Source organism: Dermacentor albipictus, chromosome 2 (genome assembly GCF_038994185.2).
Source record: "Dermacentor albipictus isolate Rhodes 1998 colony chromosome 2, USDA_Dalb.pri_finalv2, whole genome shotgun sequence".
Classification (NCBI taxonomy): domain Eukaryota; kingdom Metazoa; phylum Arthropoda; class Arachnida; order Ixodida; family Ixodidae; genus Dermacentor; species Dermacentor albipictus.
This window is the reverse complement of record NC_091822.1, coordinates 195,791,714-195,806,375: the sequence shown is the minus strand read 5'-3', so window position 1 is coordinate 195,806,375 and position 14,662 is coordinate 195,791,714. Positions and strand designations below refer to the sequence as shown.

At 47.9% G+C, this 14,662-nt stretch overlaps 1 protein-coding gene across 1 annotated transcript in view; it reads right to left on the bottom strand.

Moving 5' to 3' along the window:
* mtt (mangetout) overlaps nucleotides 1-14,153 on the bottom strand; it is a 60,573-nt gene extending 46,420 nt beyond the window's left edge. Inside the window, exons 1-5 of the mRNA XM_065427571.1 lie at nucleotides 13,803-14,153; nucleotides 11,962-12,119; nucleotides 6,738-6,908; nucleotides 6,532-6,676; nucleotides 3,313-3,586 (exon numbers count right to left, since the gene is read on the bottom strand). Of these exons, the coding sequence (XP_065283643.1) occupies nucleotides 3,313-3,586; nucleotides 6,532-6,676; nucleotides 6,738-6,908; nucleotides 11,962-12,119; nucleotides 13,803-14,016 (962 nt within the window). The 5' untranslated portion in view covers nucleotides 14,017-14,153. The remainder of the gene's footprint in view (nucleotides 1-3,312; nucleotides 3,587-6,531; nucleotides 6,677-6,737; nucleotides 6,909-11,961; nucleotides 12,120-13,802) is intronic.
* Nucleotides 14,154-14,662: the final 509 nt, after the last annotated feature.

Below are 14,662 nucleotides of genomic sequence, written 5' to 3'. Positions count from 1 at the left end.
CCGCGAGTTCTAGATAACGTTTAGAAACTCCGACATTAAATTGCGAACAGGGCCCTTTAAAGTAAAACTATTCCAATCTGTTTTTATTCCAATCTCCGGACGTCAAATTTACCTAACCACTGATGCAAGCATCGGGCGGTAACCAGCAGCGTTGTTTCAAACGCTTAATCAAATGCCCTCCTCGTTTATAGGGTGACACTTTCTTTTGCTTTCAAAGCGAATAGCATAGCCTACATTGAGCAGCTTTTCTTATCTAATGGGTTGAGAAGAGGCGAGGAGCCCGCTCAAGTGGAGAGTTCGACGGGGCTGAACCAGCACAGTGAAAAGAGATAACCGGTTGAGGAGGGTGGTTCCGGCGTCTGCGATTGGTCTGCTTCCCCTTACTTAGCTTGCTGTGGCTAGTCGAAAATCGCGGCGGCGTGCAACGGAAGGTTAAAAATGACGCTGAAACGGACACTCAGCAAAGTAGAGTTGACAGAGCAATGTCGTATACGTGCTGAAAGGTCTCAGTCACGTTATACGGCTACGCAAAATCTTTTAATATACGCAAATAAATACATACTCCCCGGCAGCTCCGAGTAGCCAGTGCCACAGCCATCAGCGGGCAGCCATCTTCTATTCCTTCCGGAACGGGGCAGTGGCCCGCTATTCAGAAAAACTGTCAATTTTGATCGGCATGTTAATGCATCTTTAACGCGTACACGTCACTTTGACGCGGTGAGTTTTCACGTTCTTGTCATGCCGCCTCGCAGACAGGCGAGGTGGGTGCAACCCGAAAATTTTTAGCCAGTAGGAGTCGATGAAACAATGCCTTTTTCGCTAATGACGAGAAAGGCATCGAACCAGAAATTACTATTTTTCTTTAGTTTGGTGTAATCATGCATAATCAGCGTGCGCATATAATATTAGATGGGGTGTTTTCACAGTTTTCATGACATCGCGTGACGGACAGGCGCATGGTTAGTGGCTCCAAAATGTTTTGACCAATCGTGGACGGCTTATTGCAGAATTGGAATAGAATTGGAATTGCAGAATTGGAATAGAAAAGTTTGGAATAGGTTTACGTTTTAGGCGCCCCAGCCCTAGTTCACTCGAATAACATTTAGAAAAGTCCAGTGCCACCTGAGGGACTCGGGAAAACGTCCGGATAACGCCGGCACTCTATACGCAAAGCGCCGATTTATTCGATTAGCTACCCTACCAAATTCGCGCAACGTGTGAATACGTTTCGCAACTTTTGGTGCATTTTGCATCGGCAAACATTTCGAAACTTTCACGGCAAATAACCCGTGTATAAGTGCTTTTGTCTAATACTTTCGTTCTTTCTTTTCATGAGGCAGGGAAGCTAAATAGAATAGATGCGATGCGTTAAGACAAGCCAAAATCACGCGAAGATGCGCATGCAGCCTACAACACCGGAATGCTAGGGTTTGTGCACAAGTGCACACACATACCCTCGTAAGGCTAGGACGGCATATCGCCTTAAGGCTAAACCCCATGAGCGCGATTTTGTGCGCGACAGCGACGAGCGACGGCTTCGAGCGACGGATCGATCCGTCGCGTGAACAGATCGCTCGGTTCTGGAAATATAGAAATCGTCGCTCGTCGCCCGAAAGTGCCATGAGCGACTAGCCAATAGCGCGAACCCGGAACTGGATGTACATAACTCAAGTACTTTCGATTGTCGCACGGAACGAGCAAACGATTGAATTTTTTTACGCCAAAGGATAAGAACTTACTGCAAGACTTTCAGAAATATCTTATGCTGCTTTTTACAGTAAAACACATCAACTTAAGTTAATAAAGCACGCGTCACGCTAGTTTCGGCGCCTATATTGCTGCTCTCATACCGGCAACACTAGGGAGACGTCGCTGGAAGTCATCGCTTGCATGGGGTACAACTTGTAGGCGACGAGCGAACGCGACAGCCATCTCCATCGCCTTGCTTGTCGCTGTCGCGTGCAAGATCGCTTGCATGGGGTTTATACTTTAAGCATGCGGTGCCTTATGCACTTTAGCTACTATTGCTTACAAGCAGGCAATGTTTTTCTACCTCTATTCGGTAAGCATTTGTGGTCTCTAGAGTACACGTTTCGTTGGTAGAACAGGTCCTTGCTCAATGTGAGTGATGTTGGTCATCGACATTGACGCTGGCCAGTCGCCTGTTCTACTAATAGTGATTTTACCTGACCTGACGGTATTCCGTAGAACCCTTGATTACATCCGCATTATTCACGTTGTTCGCAATGTCTATCCGTGGTCCAAGCAGTTTTCCCAACGAGTACAGGCTTTCAGATAAAGCACAATGAGACATAACCCGCGCACTGCTTTACACGTACCGCGGACAACGTTCTTAGCGTGAATAAATTAAAATGTTGGCTGTGTTTAAAGGTGTCATGTTCTTGTTATTTATGGTCGTATAAATTTTATTCATGCGCACGAAAATTTGATATAAATTATATGCCAGTAGTAATAAATAAATAAACAAACAAACAAATAAATAAATAAATAAATAAATAAATAAATAAATAAATAAATAAATAAATAAATCCTCATATCTTAGAACAGCATATCTAGAGTTCCGTAATTCCGTAAGAGAAACGTACTTATATTGCAATTGTAAATGGTGCGCTTGGCAGTGCACATGATTTAGGCCTATATGACGTACGTCTTACGCTCGAATTTAGACATCAAACTAAACTATACGAATAATAATAATAATAATAATAATAATAATAATAATAATAATAATAATAATAATAATAATAATAATAATAATAATAATAATAATAATAATAATAATAATAATAATAATAATAATAAGAAGAAGAAGAAGAAGAAGAAGAAGAAGAAGAAGAAGAAGAAGAAGAAGCCTTTACTTTCATCCACGCAGTGATGGGGAGAGAGAGAAAAAAAAGCCCTGAGATATCTTGCCTACCTCTTCCCTCTCCAGTAGGGGAAAGAACGTACACAGATTAGCACTATTTTATGCCAAGAATTTTTGACTAGGCAATAACTAAATGATTACATTTTTTTAAACTCCAATAAAGAATAAACAAAGCGCGATGTTGGTAAATTTATGGGAATGAGAGTCTTATGACAGAATAGAATAACGCATAGAAAAACAAAGCCTGGAAGGAAGCATCGAGAAACGCTAAAATGGTGCCGCATTCTCAACGCCACCATCAAAAACAGGTTCTCCGAACGCGCCTCCGCTGCGGGACTCCCACTCCAGCGCGCACTGAGGGAAAGGAAAACAAAACAAAAAAGAAAGAACAAAGCGAGCGTTCAAGGGATGCAGGCCTTACGTACTGGAAGAAGTGCTCCCAGAACTCGATGAACCACGGGTTCCGGTAGTTGGCGGACGGCGTGAGCGCGCGGAAGTACTCGTCGAAGCCCCTGACCGCATTGGCCGTGGGCTGCACGGATAGCGTGCCTTCGACCTGCAGCTCGTTGCCGTGGGACACGAGCTCCCTGGCGCTCCAGCCGTCGCTGCCGATCCAGGCGAAGTGGGACGTGGCGTTGTTCCTCCGCACGGCGCGCATCACGCCCGCCACCTCCTGGTCCGAGCCGAAGATGATGACGCCTGCAGCACGCGTCGTTCAACTGTGAGGGGCGCGGCCGCCCTTCCGGAAACGCGTACACCGCTGATCGTGGCCACCGAGGTCGTTCGTTTCACATTTCCGCTGCTCTTACGGCCGTTAATATCTGTGGTTTGCGCCGGGACACCAGTGGACTCTAAGCGTACCTTGTTGCTCTAAAAAAAATGTTTCTCTGCTCCCCGAGGTTACACCTGATTTACGAGGAGACTCCAGATTCTTGCCCTGTAGGATTCCTCACGAGGCTAAATACACGGGCGTTTTACAGAGAAGCTGTTGATGGCTATAGGGTTCCGTGGATTTTTCGTGTCCGTCAACATATGCATGTGCAAAAGCTCAGCTCCCGAATTCGATACAAAATCGCTTCATTCTCTGCAAGAACTTATACGTATTATCAACTGAATATGCTGGTTCAGTAGATGAGTTATCAATAGGCGCCATTTTCAAATCAGTAGACTCTCAGGTAGACATCATTATTTATTTTTTTTGGCTTGCTTGCTTACGGGGGTATGAGTCATTGCTTAAGGGAGTAGGAGCCATTTATTGTCTTAAGTGACGTGCAAATTTCTCGTTGTCTAGGCATAGAAATGCTTACGCATTTACTAACACATGATACGAGAATTTGTGTGCGTACCTATCGTCACGATGACCACCGATCTGGACAATAAATGTGTTCGTACCTTTGTTCAAAATTCTGTGTCACCTCTGTGTCGTGTTCTAAACAGCTTCGCTGGTCATCCACCTTCACACAGTGGAATCGTGGCTTCTTGTGTTACGCACCCATCGTAAGTGGCAATTGAACCTGCAACCTCCAGTTCAACTATACAATCTCATGGCCCCTCAGACACTACTGCAGGCGCATCATGGCAAGCTGTCGGAAGTTCAGCGCCAACGACTGGACTCGTTGCTAAGTGTGCCGAACAACGTCCTTCCTGGACACAGTGGGTGCTGTCCGGTGTAATTATGTTCCACATATTTCGCGTAGATGCACAAAGCTTTGCCACAGTGCAAAGTTCCACATTTGATTTTTCGGTATTCCGGGCTTCTCTTGGAGGAATAAAAGTTCCGGTCCTTCGTACTCCAACCGGCTTTCCAAGCTTTGAGCGTTCGTGATAACGTAGGTCTAAAGAAAGTTAAGTGCGTTGAACGACATCATTGGCTTTCCTGAGTGATGTTGTTATTATGCAAAGTATAAAGGGGTGGGGGGCTTCATAAGCAGTACAAACTCCGCTAAACAGTAAAATAGTGGATTTGCCAAATACTTTTCTTCGCCCTACATAATATGGCCTACCGATCGCTGACGGCACCATTGAGCAGAGCGTAAGCTTGCTAACCGGAAGTAAGGAAGAGATGGTGGCTAGTATGGCGGAACCAGATCGGGCTTTATTTTCACATTTACGGCGACGTTCGCCATCTTGTGTATGCCAAGACTAGACGAGCAGGAAAGCGCGCCTTACAGTGTTTCACACATTTATTATTAGCGCCCTACGAAAGCTGGCTTTTCGCAGATGTAATATCCAACTGGTGCAGTTAAATATACGAAGATATGCTGATGAGTATTGAGCGCTACGCAGAAGAAAATTGAGCTGCTAGGTAGCTGTAAATTGCAGGAAGTGTTAGTCTGCGTTCAGTTGGGGCAGAATCAGCTACCTATGGTTTAAGCTGATTATGTTTTTCAGGTTCATAGAGAACGTGGCAGTACCTCCAGAAAAATTCAGTGTGGAAGAGCGTATGACCACACATTCCTGTATCTGTACGGGAAACGTGCGAACTATATCCACTATGAAATGTCACAAACTTTGCGCGACAGTTACACTTCAGATACTACATGTAAATGTTAAGCTGTCAATCTTAAAACTGGCAACTTCGGTGTTGAAAGTGAGGAACCCAGTGGAAGGCATGTTTCTCTCTATGCTTGAAAATATCCAAGTCATCTATGGCATGATAACCCGCCGCGGTGGCTTGGTGGCTATGGTGTTGCGCTGCAAAGCACAAGGTTGCGGGTTCGATTACTGGCCCTGGTGGCTTCCTTTCAATGGGAATTCCGAAACGGTTGTGTACCGTGCATTGGATGCACGTTAATGAACCCGAGGTGGTCAAAATAATCTGGAGTTCTCCATCGTAACCATACTGTAGTTTTGGCACGTAAATTTATTTCACAACATGATAAAGGAGGACCGCTGAATATAAGCCAAAACTATCGCTGCATATCCAAAAATATCACTGCATAAAGTTAATTGCGTCGTACTCAATGACTTCAAAATGAACAATCTTAAAGCAAAGTTGATTCCAAAACATTTGACAACTGAAAAAAAGAAGAAACGTGCGGAGACATTGGCGGCTGTTTTGGAATAGTCTGCAAAAATAATAAATAAATAAAAATAAAATAAAGAATGAGCTAGATCTCCTAAAGGAACCGGTAACTGGTTATGAGACGTGTATCTAATGTTTTAATCGCGAAACAAAGTAACCGTCTAAGGGATGGAAACACAGTGGTTACTCCAGAGCAAGAAAGCACCGCGTGCAAAAGTAACTGCAGAAGCAAGTGGCAGCAGTCGATAAAAGCTCTCCGAAGTTCTCATCCTGCTGCATGACAATGCCTCATTACACACTGCAGATGAAACAAGGCAACACTTGACCCCCTCAGGCTTCGAAGGGATGCCCTTATGGCTCCTTCAGACAATCACCTTTCCACAATCTCAATCTGGAGTAATCTGGAGGCAACTAACGCTGCAATGAGTGGTTAGACCAGCATCCGGCAGAAACGTATTTGCAGGTACTTAACAAGCTGTAGGGCAAATGTCACAAATGACTTGCTTGGTGAATATGCAAAAATACTTTGTCGAGATACAGCCTCCTTGCTCAATTTTGTTCTGCGTGAGGCTCAATACTTATCAGCACCGCCCTCGCGCTGCAGCGGCTGGCGTCGTACCTCGGGCCCGAGGTTTGCTGAGCAGTCTCCCGATGATGCCGTCGTACATGCGTTCGGAAGCCACGCCAGAGTCCTTGGTCAATTTCTCCTTGGTGGCGATGCAGACGTTATGATCGGTCAGCTCCTTCTCCAGCACGTCGAAGGCCTGCGGAGCGTAGACGCTGCTGAAAATGCGGCTCGCCGGCGTGCTTGACGGAAACACGCACCGAATTTCCGTAGGTGGATTCCTCGTAGAGGATGGACACGTACGTCCACTTGAGCAGCGTGACGATGCCGACCATGGCTTTCACCTGGCTCTCGTCCGAAGGCACCGTGCGCAGAAAGTACTCGAACCGTTTCTTGTTGCTCAGCTCAGGGCTCGTCGAGAAGAAGCTCACCTGCGCAGAGCCGCGTTCAGACGTGCCGCGTTGTCGCCCAGTTCTCACTGCGGACGCGAACACGGAGTGGGGCTGGAAACGCAGCGTCGCCGCTTTCTTTTTCTCTTTTTAGCAAAGCTCTTGAGGCCAACCTTCCCGGACTTTCCTGACCGTGGCTGCTGCTGTGTGGCTGAATAGATCGCACACAGGACAGCACTCATATCACGAATCGGCTCATTTGTAGCCCCGTCTGTACTACGTACCAACGACAAACAGTACTTAAATATCCTTAAATATCGCAACAATATGGGTGTACGAATATTTGAAATTTCAAATGCAAAGCGAATAGTCCTTGCTATTCAATCCGTTTTCGTTTCGACAAGTCACTATTCGAAGTTATGAAATATTCGTTCCTTTCGAATATACAATGAATAAAAACACTTGATGAAGTCCCAATGAAGAAAAAAAAGTGGACGTGAGGAGTGTCCCGAATGGCTCTCCAGCTGGATAGCTGCGATCTTTGTGAAGGTGCAGCAGTTTCGGAGTTTACGCATGGGAGAGATCATTTTTTCTTAGTAATTTCCAATCATTCAATAAAAATGGCTCGCTCTTAGCTAGCGTATACACGAATCTGTGCTGATTAATTATTTGACGAGTATCACCACGTTTGCATCTCTTTAAAACGATGTAGGATAGTGAACACAACACTGTACATTCGCTTGGTAATATACGCTTGTTTCACTGCGGTCATTACCATGATGTCCCAAATAATGGAAGCAGTTTAGCGTTTACAAGCTCCTGAGTTGTCGATACATGTAATTCGGAATGGTGACATACATGGGCGTCAATGTAATAAGCGTGGTTTATCTTTTTCATATGGACTCCGCGCAAACTTTGTATTCAACGTTGGTTTAAACAGGAAAGAATATATATATATATATATATATATATATATATATATATATATATATATAAAATGATGCTATTTTCCAACCAAAAGGTTTGCATGAGGGAGTGATAGCGCTACTACGGTATAATTAAAGAAACAATTTATCTAAAAGGCTCTGCACGTAAGTAGAAAGAGATGCGACAAGATTGTCACCGTTTCGCCCGATCTCGTTAGTCGCTCTCCGGTGGCGTCGGCGAAACTGGGTATCAGCTTCGCGTTCGCGCCAGTGAGAACAGACCATATAGGGCACCCGTGTGACTTGTACCATTGGTTGGGCACTCGTACACTGCACATGCGCCCAGCATTGTGGTTCATTATTTGTGTATTTTATTCATCACTTCTCTTCATTAAGTTATCTTTATGTAAATTGAATTTGTGTACTAGTGTTTTGTGATTCTTTTTCATTATTCTAGCAGTGTGTACCGTATAAAGTGCATAATGTTGGTAGTGGACGTCTTCTCGCGCTTAGCGAAGTTTAGAAGCTTAGAGCACTACCTGCAGGTTCAAAGTGGCGTACACAGGTAGCTTTTTACAGTATACATCGTTTAGCTATGTCTTGTGCTTGCGGCCATTCAGTGGAGAACGTAGAACATAGGCTGCTCTAAGTTTGTTCTTGTGTGTATTTATTTGTTCAATTATTATATTGGGGGAGGCGGAGCAGAAACTGCAGAATGTGCCGTTTGGTTGCATACCTCCCCCCCTCCCCCCCCCCCGGGAAAAAAAATAATCGGCTGCTTGAGCACGCTTCCAAAATGTGATTTATTTCCACAACGTTCTTAATATCACCTGATGTTATCATCATTTCACCATTAAACAATTTATTGTTTGTGAAGAAACCAGTGATGCAGTGGTTGCAAAGATTTCTAATTTCGCTCTAATCGATCACTCACTCTTAAACTGAAACAATGTTTTGGTTACGGGCTAGTTGGTGTTCCATAGTTTCATACATCACTTACAGCGCATACAAAGACAAGGGACCAAAAGCACGACGAAGGCATGACACTTTGTGGGGGGCGCGCTTTTTGTCTTTTTGTCTCAGTATATATGCGTGTCACTCAAAATAAAAATCAATTGGAAGACAGCGCTTGTCTTCGTCGTTCTTTTGGTCCCTTGTCCCTGTATGCGCTGTAAGTGATGTTTGGAACTTACACTTACGCCTGCCTATTGACGGACCTGGTGCTTTTGCAGGCGTACGGGAATCACCGATTCACGTGCAGGCAGAATATGTTTCCAGCGCTTTCAATCAAGATGACGACGAGAAATATGTTATCAAGATATCAAAATGGGAAAGCTGGTAACGATCCACACTGCGAGAGCACCACTTACAAGAGGGGCGAGCATAGAACATGGGAAACATGCTGTGTCCCTACTGTAAGTTGTACTATCGCGGTGTGGACGACGCAGATGACTGAGATAGAGTTGTGAGGAGTGTTTCATTCTGCGGCGCAGCGTAAACTGCGAGAAGCCGAAATCTGACACGAGGATCCGGACGGGACCTGTCAACATTTTTACCACCACCATCCGGCCTGCACGCGCTTCCTGACAAACGGTAAATCGCGGCGATCTAATCCGCGCGACAGGATTGCCGTTGGCCTCAGAAACCAGCAGGCGTCGTCGCTCACCAGTCAACAAAGTTCTGAGTTTACACTCATAAACGTAGCGGCAGGAAGAGCTCCGTTTGGAGACGAGAGGCCAATCACGCGTGCTTTGCAATCTCGAGTTTGAAAACTAACGGTGATGTGCGCACTTCAGTTTACCTTCATACTATGCTACGAGTAATCTCATGGAATGTTTTTATTTATCCACCATAAAGGTCAGGAACTTATCGTCATCCAATTTTATCTTTATGCACTGCCTCGTTCACAAGCTCTGCCGAAACGTAAACTCCAATTTACGCGGATGCACAGTGTGAGACGCGTATACGCTGCGATGCCACGAGGGCTAAGGCGATGCGTGATGATGCTTGTCGAGGGAGCAGTGTGGATGACCGGAGTGTACTACGGAAAAGTACGACACGTATCGAGCAACACTTAATGATTCTGTATCTCTTGCATCATGTTGGGACCCGCGTATTCTGGAGGATTGGGCAACCACACAGTGACACATGCTGAGTGGTTAAATAAAATAAAATAAATCAACGAATCTGTTGAATATAATTCCCCATTCTATTAGCACATCGGTGGTATATATATATATATATATATATATATATATATATATACACACACCAAGGTAACGACAGACCCAACAGCACACAGCAGCTACGCGAAACCCAGGAAGGTAAAAGAAAGCTTCGCTCTAGAATGGGGAGTCTGACGCAGGTTTTATTACTGCCTGTTCTTTGTTATTTGACACCGAGCACGAGGCCTGCGAAGCTTCGCTGTAAAAGAAGCTCCTCTACACAATTAGTGTGGCAATGAGCGTCACTCCAGGGCTTCCAGTCTGCATGCAACAAGTGTAAAAAGAGGCATAAACGAGCGTCCAGCGGACGACGTAAGTGCTACATACCACGCAGCAAACTGACCGTACTTATGGGCTTGCTAAGGATGGGAAGTTTGTCCACATGCAGAGTCACGTGGGTGCTGGCGAGGCTATCATCCCAAAGTGACCGTAGCAGCAGCTGTTCGAGTGAGTCCGTTGAAAACCAACTAATCGGTCACTCCGAGGGCCTGTCAGGAAGGCGGCCCACATCTCCAGAATAGCCAAACTCACCTTTAAGCTTAACGGCCGAAAGAGTGTTGAATACGTCTACACATTTCCTCCCCTACATATTACGCTCCTTGGCAAGTGTTCCCCCGTCAGCGTGCTGGTTTTGTTGCTTGCGAGTTTAGTTAGACAACACCAAACATGCGCACACCTCATAAGACTCAACGCGACCTACACGAACTGCTTCAAGTGCAAGATTCAACTGGCGGACTCGCCAATGTACGCTGAATGTAATGAACCTGAAGACCTGCACCGTGCTTTGTACGACTGCTGCCGCTACGCATCAGAGAGACAGTCTTTGAAGGCGGCATTGACACCTGCAAGAGGAATCGAGCTTGGAATTGCGGCACATTCTCGGCCCACGGCGAAGCGCCACCTGTGCGTCACGCGCCACGAGAAGAACTCTGCTGACCATTTCTATTCGGGAATTCACAAAGACGCAACGCTATATGAGTGACTCCGCCCTGCTATTGAACGCATCCGCTACGCTATAGGGTCACTCTCAACCGAGAGGAACATTATTTCGGTGTCTCGAAGATATTCTACCTGGAACCCATCATCGAAATCCGCAAAATCCTTTCTGACAAGAACAGATTGAAAGCTGTTGCAGAGAACCAAGGCCATCTTCGAAGGCCGAGGTTCGACGTCAGATGGGCACGGGTTTATTTAGGCCCCTTAGTCCTCAACATGGCCATACTGTTATAGCAGTTATTCGCCATACTATCCTCGGAACAAAAATTTTTCTATAGGAAACCTTACTGGAGCAATTATTCGAGTGTAAAGCGACACTCTCATCAGATCCGGCGCTTGACATGTATTCATCAAGCCATGAGGCAAATATCACTGGCGGTACGTCTTCTTGTGATTTGAGCGCAGTCCTCCACCAAAACCAGCCCACATTGTCGTCCTCGCTATGCCTCTTCCCTGCCTACAGAGAAACAGTGCTATAGTGCTAAACTGTGCTAAATATTTCATAATTACAAATTGCGCATAAGCTTTCGACTGTTTATATAATTTTTTTTTGCTGTGCGGTTCTTGAAATAAACGTCAAAATGTCGAACACAAAACCTCAGAAGCGGATCGCGTGCATCTAGTCTCAATCATCGGGTAAAGGGCGATCGTCGACCTGTAGCCTCGCCTTGGGAGAATTCGCACGCGTTTGATGCAATATGCAGCAGTATGCATTGTGGAGTGCCCACTCTGCCCGTGTTTACGCGGCTGAAAACGACGGCACTTGTCAACGACAGCAGAGGCCGAAGTGCCCGTTTTCTCCAGTAAATGCGGCAAAGCGAGATGTGTAATACAGAAGGGATGCAAAGACTCGAGTTCCTCGGACTTCTTTCAAAAAGGCGACGGTGTCTTATTGTGCGTTTCCCCCGAGATTCGCGGCAACGCCGCAGCGGCGTCCGATGCACGCACCTGTGGTATCTTGAAAAGGCGCAGCAGGTTGGCCACCTGTATGGACGTGACCGAGGAGGCGGCGCCGAGCACGCCGGAGATGACGGTCTGTTTGATGCGGTCGGGGCTCGAGCCATCCGGGCAGCGGTAGGTGCCGTCATCGATGTTGCTTATCGAGCCTGCACCGCACACCAGCACACGCTCGCCCCAAACACTCTCTGGCACAGTGACGCAATGCGCGCCGCGCAGTCCGTGCACTCCAGCTACGCCAGCATCGCAGGGGGACCATGCCACTCGATTGCGCGCTGAACGAAGTGACTTTATTTCATTGCAAGGCTCGAATGAAAAATAAAGAAGAAATGGCGCATTGGAGCCCGCTGAATTGATTCTAGCACACGCCTTTGCGAGCTAGGCGCACTCTAATTATCAGTTATGACCTCATACACAAAGCGAGCTGCGGTTTGCACAGGTTTGCACAGGTTTCACGGTGCCATACAATTATAAATACGGCACGCTCGGTATAACTTATCGTGCTTGCAGACATCTCATAATCGCTGTGAACCAGCCTATGTGTACTTCAGCAGGGGCTGATGTCTTGTCTCTATACTGCTACAGCGCCTGAAGTTTTGCTATATAGCAATTCTCAGAGCTTTTTCCCGCCTCATTATTATCAATTTGACTGTGATCCGCTCTGTAGCTTTGGCGCAGGAAAGAGAAGAGAAAATGAACCACGATATTGGGTTCCTATATGCTGCATCTCTTTCCCGGGTCTCCAGTACCTTAATGTTTAAAAACAGCGCTAAAAACGTACACCGGGCAACAGGAAAGAAGATAGGACACACACGGCGCTGACTTACAGCTGTGTGTGTGCCCAATCCTCTTTTCTGTTGTCCGGTGTACGTTTTTAGCGCTGTTTTTAAACATTATGTAAAACCAACAACGCGCCCAATCTGCCGTTCTTCTTTACTCCAGGACCTGTCCGCGCTCCCTTTCACCGGGTAACAGGGGCGTAATTGCGCACGAAATTTATCACGATACCTCTCTGCGCAGTTGGCAATACCTTGAAAGACGATGTTCCAAAGGGATTGGTACATCGATATTCGCCGTTATTAACCATTCCGAACCGCGTTACTTTGGCCATGCGAAGCACATGCACTCTCCAGTTCATCCCTTTCCTCACTCGCTTTTTTTTTCATTTCTGTTTTATCGTTTGGTACGCCTTGTTGACATACGGAGTGTCCATTTAACGTGCGCGCAGACTCGTAGCGCACGGAACGCACACCTGTTGCGAGGCAGCCAACTTAATCGCGCCCATACGCGCTCTGCTGAGCCGGCGTATGGGTCTCGCTGAGTCGATGGTTTCGACTGTAGGTCTGCGCGTCCGCTCTGAAAGCACAGCGTTCATGACACGGTACAGGCTGCTGTACTACATTCGCTGATTCGCGCGCCATTCGCGGGGCGAGGAGGAGGAGGAGGAGGGGGGGGGAGGCAAGCCGTCTTTTGTCTCTTTTGTCGGGCACATTTAATTGCCGTGATAGCGCCATCGCCGTGATGAGCGGTGCGGCGGCGGGAAAGGCAGCAATGCGGGCTTTGCGCAGAGGCGGGCCCGAGCCGCGATCCGCCGGCCGGTCGCTCGCACGCGCGCTTGGTCCGGCGTGCACGCGGGAAGCGAGGAGGCGGGCGTCGTATCGATCGATGGCGGCGGCCGGCGCTCGCCCGGACGAGGTGCGCCTTCGTGCGGCCGCGGCGCAGATGCCACGAAGGCAAACCTAGCCCAAGCGAGAGCGCGGCCCGCTGAGCACTCGAGGAAGAGGAGGAGGCGGTGGCCGGCGAAGCCCACTCGCCCGACGTCGGCGGCTCACCCTTGATGAAGTCGACGGCCTGCTCGAGCCCGTAGGTGTCCTTGTCGCAGTCGTCGAGCACGTAGGCGCCCAGCGAGAACGGGTACCCTTGCCGGTTCACCCAGTCCAGGGTGAAGAGCATGCACTCGAGCGCCTGAATGCCGCCCTGCGGCATGATGGGTCCGCACGTGAGCCGGTCCTCGCGCTCGTGCACCATCATGAGGCCGCCGAGCATCACGTCGCCCTCGATGACCACGGCGCGCTTCACGGGCCACACGGGTACGCCCGCCGCCGAAGCCGCCGAAGCAGCCGCCGCCACCGCGCAGCCTGCGGGAGGCGGCGGCCGCACCAGCAGCAGCAGCAGCAGCAGCACCGGCAGCACGACCCGCGCCATGCGCGCTGCCCCGACTGGCGCAGGGCGCAGCGCCTGCGCGCCGCCGACCGCGACGCCGGAGACGCCGCGGCGCGGCCGCGCTCCGGAGGAGGACGCGCGAGCATCCTCCTCCCGCGCCTCCCGCCACAGGTCGGCGCGGCGCGGCGGGGATCGCGCGCGCACTTTCCTTCGGCGCACGGAACGTCGACACCGCACGTACAAACTCCGCTTACGGGCTAAGACGCCACATCCGGATGCCGTCTCTTGGAAATTGAGCCCGAACAATTCTGAATCGCTTACAAACACTCAGCAGTCAGATCAAGTAAAAACTCGAGATCGACAGAAATAACACCTTTCACATGCTTGAAAGAAGTGATAGTATGTCAGAAATAATTGGGATCGCGTATCTAATAATGCGGTTGGTCACGACAATGTTATTCGTACCAAAGTTGTAAAAAAAAACACGACCTTTCCTGCCGATGACTATCACATTTCATGCATTTGCCCT